Source organism: Arachis duranensis, chromosome 2 (genome assembly GCF_000817695.3).
Source record: "Arachis duranensis cultivar V14167 chromosome 2, aradu.V14167.gnm2.J7QH, whole genome shotgun sequence".
Classification (NCBI taxonomy): domain Eukaryota; kingdom Viridiplantae; phylum Streptophyta; class Magnoliopsida; order Fabales; family Fabaceae; genus Arachis; species Arachis duranensis.
The window spans coordinates 76,616,346-76,626,254 of record NC_029773.3 but is presented as its reverse complement, the minus strand read 5'-3'; the positions used below and the strand labels follow the sequence as shown (position 1 = coordinate 76,626,254).

Sequence of the window (9,909 nt, the reverse complement as noted above, 5' to 3'; positions counted from 1 at the left end):
TTAGGAGATATAGGCAATCCCAACTACTTATTCTTTTTTTGGTTTGGTCCTTAGAAGAAAGGAAAAGAAAATCTCACAATTATTGCATGTGTTTGTATGTGAGAGGGACATTTTTCATTATTCCAATACTAACTCATGAGTGATAGTGAGTCAAAAGAAAAGCAAAAATCCTTTCATTCATTCCTCTCCTACTAGCTCCTCTATATAAGGAGGTTCCAAAATGGTAAAGGTTGTCAAATGCAACAACATAATTCCTCCATTAATAACTCTTCTTCTTCTACTTGCCATCTTAGCTATTCAAGTCATATGGAGAAGAACGCAATTGATGCAAAAAGAGGAGAGGTTGATCATGAAATGAAATTGGTTCATGATTCTTCACTTGATTATAAGGGAAGGGTTCCTCTCCGAGATTCAACTGGTTCTTGGAAAGCTTCTTTCTTCATTATTGGTAAGATATATAAACTTGTCATGCAACTTAATTTTCTTCAACATATATATGTATCTTATATATAAAGTTAACATTATTTTTTTAAATTTAATTTTAATATACTATTAGTATAAAACAGTTTTATACATACATTTAATTATATATATATATAACGTCATATTAACAAAAAGTTTTTTTTATATATTAACTATGTAAATAATCATTAAAAAAAATAGATGTAATTAGATAAAGATATAAAACATTTTAACCATTAATGCACCAAAATTAAATTCGTACCATTTTTATTCTTATTATTTGGAGAATATTTGAATATTATTGATCCTTATTAATTATATGCCGTTTTGGTTCTCAAACTTCCTAATCACTAATCAATTTTCTTAACACTCCCAAATTTTGAAATAGTCATCATATGCTATTTAATTTGTTTATTTGTTTTTAGGGTTTATCTAATCATCAATTTTTCATTCTCTTTATAAGAATTTAAAAGACTAAAATTAAAAATTCCTTTATATATATTAAAGAAATATTTAGTAATTAAAATAAATTAACTAAAAATAGATAATTTAATTAATAAATATTAAATTAAGTAAATTCTGACAGATTTTTTTTTCTTCCCAACATAACCGATATATTAATTGCATTAGAAGTTTTAGAAACTCTATAACAAGTAGCCTAATTGGTCTAAACTAGTGTAGTGTATTGTATTGGGCTTTGTGGCTATTGTTGTAGAAACTAGTATAAATAGGATAGGATATATACTAGAGTAGTAGAGTATTATGTGAAATCTGTTTAATTCTCTTTCTTGTGATATGATATTTTTCTCTTGATTTCTCTTTGATTCTGTAATATAATTCTCTTTCAAGTATTCAATTGTCGTGGTCCTAATTTCTATACTCATCACAATGGTGTTTTTATTCACTCTCTTACTTTAATTTTATGGCAATAAAAATTATTTATAAAAACTTTTAACTAGTAAATATCTTAGCGAAACCCTATATAATCTTGTTGATTAATTTAGCTTTTTATTCTTTTCTCATATGTATAATTGCACTGATGATATAAATTTAAAAAATATTATATCAAGAATTTTTTTATAGAAGTATTTTTTAAGAAAATTAACCGTTAAATTAAAGTTAATAGTAGTATAATATGAATTATTAGACTATAAGATATGTTCAATTTATACAAAACTTAATACAAATTGTATTCATAATAGATAATTGTAGTTTAATAGTTCGGTCGATAAATAGTTTAGTTTTCACAAAAGAATATAAACGACGAGTAAAATGATATTCTCACTTGATTCTTACTTTATTTTAGTGTATGTTAATTTCTTACACATGAATGAAAATGGAATAAGTACTTAGTACTTAACTAGTGCTTCATATGTATGTATATAAACTAGCTTAAAAATTGGAATATATAATATATATTAAGCCAATTAATCTTCCAGATATTATTAATTAGTATGCTTTAAGTTAACAATCGAGTGGTGTTTTTATTTCATAAGCTTTTCATAAAACGTAATAATATATTCATATTCTTATGTGAATATTCCCACTACTTATGTTCATGCTTCCACCAATACTTTTTGTCTTGTCTGAGATTCCTCTTTAATCCCCCCTATATCTTAACAACTTCAACCTATATAACTTAAATCTCAAATCCCATCTGAACTAGGTTTAGAAGTTGGAATTCGAATACCTTTGCATTTGATTCATATAAATGAGAATAGAGCAATTTCAATAATAGAGACCTCTCTATATCCCATCAAGAAAGTCAACTTCTCTCCACAAAATTTAGATTGTGGACAATTTCAAGGGATCTCATTGCTATCTTCAATTCATATACTTAGCACTGAGAAAACTAATTTTTAGTTAACTAACACCAATTAATTTTAGAATTTAAAATTTATAATTTAATATATATAAAATCATTTTTGAAAAATGTTTAAAGACTAACAATTTTATTATTAGTCAGTATTTTTTAGTCATTAACTTAATATTTTTAGTTTAATAATTTATTTTAGTCAACATTTTAAATATTATTAGTTAACTGTTGGTCAAAAATAATAAATTCTGTTAGTTTTTTAGTATTATTTATAATTAAAGAAATAATTAATATTAACTAAAATATTAATTACCTAACAATATTCATATTTTACATTTGTTGTTTGTTATTTGAATTTTTTTTAAATAAAATAAATAAACTGACTTACAATTTTTATTATTACATGGTTTATAAAATTTAGATTATTAAAATTTTAATATTTTTATCTAACAATAAAGATATATAAATCAATTCGATGTCAAAAAATTAATGAGCCAGGAAATAATTTGTTATATATTCTAATAATGAATTGGATTGGTCAAGAGCAATACAGCCACCGAAAGTGGTGGGTTCCCACTATATAAAACTAAGACATATTCTAGTAAGCATTAAGGATGATAAATGATATCAGCCACACAACTTATGGGTATTGATAGTAGAGACTATTACTATGAATATAATAATTTTGCCATTACAATGATTGTTTGTCTTTTAAGATTCCCATTTTGTACTATTTATGCTATGATTCTATTTTTTATTATTTGAATATGCTTAAATTTCATCTGGACAGGAGATTTATAAATACCTTAAAAAATAAAATTGTATGTGTTGTGGCGTGTATGTAGCATAATATATATTGGTGTCACATGCAATTCCTTCAAATTGAAAGAAGAAAGAAATTAAAGGAAATGATGGATTATATTTTTCTTTTTTGAGAAAATTCTGATTTAAGTTGATAAAAAAATATAAGGTAAAGTATTAAATGGGTCTTTTTGTTTGGATGTAATTCTGTTTTGATTCTTAAGGTTTAAAGTATTCTATTTGAATTCAAAAAAATTTTATTTAGTTTCAATTTAGTTTACCAAAGGTCAAAGATAAATAATTAACGAAATGTCCTATATGACAGTATCAAAACAAGGTCAATAATCTGAAAAATAAGTACAAATTTCAGAGGCATAAAATCAACCGTAGATGCATCAATATATTTATTTATCATTTTTTTATATGAAATATTTTTTATAAAACTAAGAAAAATGTTAAATACATGTATTGTCCATAGCTAATTTTATGTCTCTAGAATTTGTATTTATTCTCCAAATTAATGACCTTATTCTGTCATGTAGGACATTTTGTTAATTATTTATCTTTGACTTCATAATAAGACTAAATTAAAGTTAAATAAAATTTTTTTTAAATTCAAATAAGACACTTTAAACTTTAAAAATAAAAATAGAATTATGCTAAAACGTAAAAAACTAATTTACTACTTTATCCAAAAATATATTATTACATGTATAATTAAAAACGTATTTTTCTAATTAACCGTAAATTAACAACAAAGAGGGGTCAAATAAAATAAAAAGTTAAAAAGTAACATTATCTAGTAAGAAATTTATTGACATGATTGATTTGATGTTTGATAATTTGCAGCAATTGAATTTAGTGAGAGGCTGAGTTACTTTGGAATAGCAACTAGCTTGGTCCTTTACCTGACAAAGATTATTCATCAAGATCTTAAGACAGCGGTTAGGAATGTGAACTATTGGACAGGTGTCACCACTTTGATGCCACTCTTTGGAGGATTTCTTGCTGATGCTTTCTTGGGTCGCTACACCACTGTCATTGCTTCTTGCATTGTTTATCTTCTGGTACCTAATCATCTCAATCATTTATATATCATTCAATTCAAATTATGTGTTTGATTTCATTTCTGTACAATTGATTTTCTCAAAATTAATTAGATAACTTCAATATTTATTTTGAATCTCTCAAAATATTATATCAGTGTTTATAAAATTATAGGTTATAAATAATAATTTAAAATTAAATGTGATTGATTTTAATTTATTTTAAATTTTATATAAGATGGCAAAAATTAATTGATTCTCTACTAAAGTGACGGCGATTTTTTTAAATGAAATCGGTTTCATTTAATCAATCATATTCAATATAAAATAAAATTTAAAACTAACTCACTTTATAAACACATCACATTATGCGATTGATTTTAATTCATTTTAAATTTTATATAACGTGATAAAATTTAATTGATTTTCTATCAAAATAAAATCGTTTTTTTAAAGTGAAATTGGTCTCATTTAATCAATCACATCTAATATAAAATAAAATTTAAAATTTTTTTACTTTATAAACAGGTCAAATTTAAAATCCTAAAAATACCATCTTAAAGTATTTTTATATCCGAATCAAAAAGTTTGAAAATGTGAGTATACATAAATTTGTATCCATAAAAAATAAATATATGGATATATGTACCCAAGTTAAATTAAAATTAAATTTGTATCTATACTATTTTTCGTATAACAAAAGTATTTTATTTTTAGAAAGTTTGAGTGTCACATAGAATATTTTTGTCACACAAAAAATATTTTGTATAGATAAAAATTTAATTTCAATTTAATGTGAGTATATGTATTAGTATTTTCTTCTTTTATGAATATAAATAGTCATTTATTCAACAGGAGTAAGTAAATCTAACTTGTTTACAATGAAAAATGCAGGGTTTGATTCTGCTTTCTCTGTCATGGTTCTTACCAGGCTTAAAGCCATGTGATGATAGAAACACATGCGCGGAACCAAGGAGGATCCATGAAGTGGTTTTCTTCCTAGCCATCTACTTAATATCCGTTGGAACCGGAGGCCACAAACCTTCCTTGGAAAGCTTCGGAGCCGACCAATTCGACGACGACCATGTCGTCGAAAGGAGGCAGAAAATGTCCTTCTTCAACTGGTGGAACTGTGGTCTTTGTAGTGGAATCATTCTTGGAGTAACCCTAATTGTTTATGTACAAGATCATGTTAATTGGGGAGCTGCTGATGTTATTCTCACATTGGTCATGGCTTTCTCATTGATCATATTCTTGTTGGGAAGGAAATCTTATCGTTATAGGGCACCAATGGGTAGCCCTTTGACTCCAATGTTGCAAGTTTTGGTTGCCGCCATTTCCAAAAGGAAGCTTCCTTATCCTTCTAATCCTAATGAATTATATGAGCTTTCCAAGTCTAATAACAACAACAACAATGGAAGGTTCTTAGGTCACACCAAGAAGCTCAAGTAAGTAGTATACTATATGGTTATTCAATTGTAATTTAAACAACAAATCTTAGGTCATCAATTCTTTTTTTTTTTAACATTTAAATTAATGCTAACCAACACTCTCTTTTTTACATTAAAAATATTGTCATATTTGTACTAGATATGTATCTCGTTAGTTACTTGTAAATACTGTTTAATAAAATATTATAATAGAAAAATCTAGAATAAAAAGTCTTTATAAGAAGTCAAATCTTATAGTTAAAATATTCAATTTTAGTTTAAATGAAATGAACTAATGCCAATTCTTTTAAATGTTATGTTATTTTGATACTTTAATTTTTGGAAATAGATACTGTAACTCCTATTTTGATAATATTACATCTTTTTTTTACAAATTTATGCATGGATAAATTAAAAAATAATAATAATGTGTGGAGTGATATTATTAAAAATGGAGTAAAATTATAATTTTTCTAATTTTTTATAAGTTTTAAATTTTATATAATCCAGGTGTTAAAAAATTTATATATCATCCTTATGCAACTTATTAGTATTAAGCAGAGTTATGTGTATATAAGTTGATGATGATATAATAATTTGTGGTTGAATTTGTTTCAGATTTCTTGACAAGGCAGCAATCATTGAAAATGGTGGAAACATAGCAGAGAAACAAAGTCCATGGAAGCTTGCAAGTGTGACAAAAGTGGAAGAGATGAAGCTAATTATCAACATGATCCCCATTTGGGTTTTCACATTACCATTCGGAATATGTGCCGCACAAACATCCACGTTTTTCATCAAACAGGGTGTTATCATGGACAGAACCGTCGCCAAAGGCTTCCAAATCCCTCCAGCTTCAATGTTCACCCTCGCCGCCATCGGAATGATAATATCCGTCGCCTTTTACGACAAGATCCTCGTACCTCTGCTAAGAAGGCTAACGGGGAACGAGAGAGGAATCAACATCCTTCAGAGGATTGGTTTCGGAATGGTTTTCTCTATCGTTACAATGGTAATTGCGGCGGTTGTAGAGAACAAGAGACTTCACTATGTTGAGATGAACCCTTTAAAGGGTTCACTAACAATGAGTGCGTTTTGGTTGGCGCCACAGTTTCTAATTATTGGAATTGGCGACGGTTTTACCCTTGTAGGGTTGCAAGAATATTTCTATGACCAAGTTCCGGATTCAATGAGAAGCTTAGGGATTGCACTTTATTTAAGTGTTATTGGTGCTGCAAACTTTCTTAGTAGCTGGCTCATAACAATGGTTGATCATGTTACCGGTAAGACAGGTAAAAGTTGGATCGGTAAGGATTTGAACACGAGTAGGTTAGACAAATTTTATGGGCTATTGGCGGTGATAACCACGTTGAACTTGTTCTTGTTTGTGTTCTTCGCTTGCCGGTATTCCTATAAGAATGTGCAAAAGGTTGTGGTGGCTGATTGTGGTGAAGAGAAGAGTGATAATGGTGATGGTGTAGGGACAATGGTTTAATTTGAGTTTGTTTCAATATTATTGGTTCTATATTTATAGTATAAAAATGTCTAGGATTGCATGCTATGCTGATGATGAAATTATTATATGTGATGTTTGATTTCTACTATATAGTGAATGTTAGTTGCTTTGTTGATATATATCAATAATGTTGTTTTCATCATTTACTTTGTTATTTTTGAAAGAATAATTTTAATACCAAGGGAAGAATATATAGTAAATGATAAATTAAGACTAAGTAATACGTCTGCAATGGCAAAAAGTTGTTCATGTATATTAAATAATCTTTAGTTGGTAACTCATTGAAATAGTTTACAACTTTACTTGAAAAAAATCATTACTTTCTAGAAGAGTTAGTATTTTATCTATGAGCAAAAAAAGTTTCAAGATAGAAGATGAGTAAAATTCATATTAGAAATGTTCTAGAAAAAATAATCCAAATAGCATTATTATTTTGATAACTTAACCAAATTCCTCTTGTTTAGTTTTTTTTTTTTTTTTTCTGTTTTATCTATCCACTACTCACACTCTTACACCAACCAGGGGTGGGAATGGGAACTTATCTAAAGGATAAACCATATCCTCTGCCTCACTAGAAATAATGCATATTTTGGGTACTGTCTATCCCTTTTTTGTGTTTTAAGTTTAGAAAAGTATAGGTAGACAATAAAAATATTAAATAATGTGAATAATAGATATATTGGATGTTCATTTTATTAGATATGCAGATGGTTATTCTAATATTAAAATTTAGGTAGATAATTTAAAAGTATAGTGTATTTTTATTTGATTAGTGATTGTTCATGTTATTCATAAAAGTCATTGGTTACGTAACTTAACCCAATTTATTTTTGTTATAAACCTTCAATGATTTTCTTCTGGTCTTAATATAACACAACATAATAAAATTGAATTTAGACCGGATGAAAATTAGGTCTAAATGAAATTTAAAATCAAAATATTAAACTATATATATTATGCTAAATTTATATGACAATAGAGAAAAAAAATAGAAAAATATGAAACTTTTTAACATTAATTCATCACATTTAAAAAATTAAACATACCCATTAAAGATTTATATTATCACTAAACAATGTATTAAGGATCCATCTAGTGTACAGATGGATGTATATAGATTTTTGTCTTTTTATAATCTAAAAGCGTATTACTAAAAGTGTTGCTTAAAGAGAAAGTGTTACCCTTAATCGTTAACTTGGCTCTGATACCAATTTTTATAATGTAATTTCTTTTTAAAAATTTCTATTAACTCTTCATATTTTGTTTCGAATAAGTTTATAATTTGTATAGATTTGGTTGATGATACTTTATAATTTGCAATTTCATAATCAAATGTATTGACCATTTCTACTATTACTAATTCTGATTTTTATAGTTTTTCAATCTTGTTTTAGTTTATAATATTCTTTTTTGCATGGATTATTGTATATAAAATCTTTTATCTGTTTGTCTTTTTCTTTAATATAGTTTTTCAAATCCTCAAAAATTTCTTTTATTTCTACGCTTTCTGTTGTTTCTAAATATCTTTTTAATTTTTCAACTTCATTTTCCATTTTTTCTTTCAACAACTTTAATTCTTTTAGATCATAATATGGTGTTCCAGGCATTTATAAATTTTTTAAGTTTAGCTCCAACTTATTTATATTTGTTCTTATTTCTATCCTTTTTATTATAAGGTCATTAATTTCGAACTGAAGATTATTTAATTCCCTTTTATACTCCTTTATTTTACTTTTTAATTTTTTCGCCCTTTTTCTTTTTATTTTATTTTCTAGTTTTTCAATCTTTGTATACTTCATTATTTATCTTAGGATTTCTGCAAATTCTATCATCGATTCATCACTATTTTCTAGAGATTCTATTAATTTTTCTAACTCTTTAACTTCTCCTTTCAATTTGTCATAGATTATTTTTAGAGCTTCAAATGCTCTTTGATTTATTTCAGAAAACTGTAAATAATTCAAACAATTTTTTCTTTCAAATAGCTCTTGTTTCTTGTTTTGATAAGTTACATATATGTTCGATGAAACTAATTTTTCTGATGGTTCTTTTAGTAAAAGAACTGGGTTTTCAATAGCTTTATATTTTGGTATTTCTGTCTTTACAATTTTCTGAAATAATTCATCAACATAAATTCTTTCTCTGTTTTTAAATATTATACTATGATGGCTATTTGTTAAAGCATAATTTATTGCATATGTAATTGAAAATGGTTCATCGTCTTGTTCCATTAGATTCTTTCTATGAAATTTATAAGCCAAACTTAAAGATCTTCCAAAGTTTTCAGTTGATAAAGGTATAGCATATCCAAGATGGGCATTAAATTTAACATTTACGTTTGCCAAGTTTCCATGAACAATTCCAATTATCTGATCTATTGGGTCATCAGTAATTCTTTTGTCACAGATTGCTAAGCTTATTGGTGAATTAATTCCTTTCATATATGTAGATTTGATTAAGACTTGTATAGTACTAATATGAATCCATCCAATTTTAGATCTTTTTTGTTGATCCTTAATTTTCTCAATCTGTTTACTCAATTCTTCATCATTTATCAAAGCTATTTCAAGTTCTCCATTGGCGGATTTTATCTTTATAGGAGCTTCAAGTTGAATTTTTCCATAGTATATTATATTTTGTCTATTAAAAACTTCTTTTAAAAGATTTTGTTTATTAAAATTTTCATTTGATTTGAGATTTAATTCCGTTTTTAGAACAGCCTGTTTTTCATTATCTAATAAAGCAGTTAATCTATAATAATCAAATTCTTCTGTTAATTCTAAACTTTCTAAATAATACATAACTTAAGAGATTAGGATAAAGGCGTACCTTTCTGGA

General features: G+C 26.3%; 1 protein-coding gene across 1 annotated transcript; it reads left to right on the top strand.

Annotated features, from left to right (window-relative positions):
- Window positions 1-228: 228 nt before the first annotated feature.
- Window positions 229-7,288, top strand: LOC107475019 (protein NRT1/ PTR FAMILY 5.6). The gene is made up of 4 exons (XM_016094663.3): window positions 229-448; window positions 3,929-4,146; window positions 5,020-5,573; window positions 6,174-7,288. Exons 1-4 carry the CDS (start codon window positions 238-240, stop codon window positions 7,048-7,050), a joined length of 1,860 nt encoding a protein of 619 aa, XP_015950149.1. The 5' UTR covers window positions 229-237; the 3' UTR covers window positions 7,051-7,288.
- Window positions 7,289-9,909: the final 2,621 nt, after the last annotated feature.

Excerpts from the sequence above, each read along its gene's own strand:
- LOC107475019 (XM_016094663.3), top strand. The coding sequence starts at position 238 with ATGCAACAACATAATTCCTCCATTAATAACTCTTCTTCTTCTACTTGC. Across the intron at positions 4,147-5,019 it reads CTTGCATTGTTTATCTTCTG|GGTTTGATTCTGCTTTCTCT; the intron begins GTACCTAATCAT and ends TGAAAAATGCAG. Across the intron at positions 5,574-6,173 it reads GGTCACACCAAGAAGCTCAA|ATTTCTTGACAAGGCAGCAA; the intron begins GTAAGTAGTATA and ends AATTTGTTTCAG.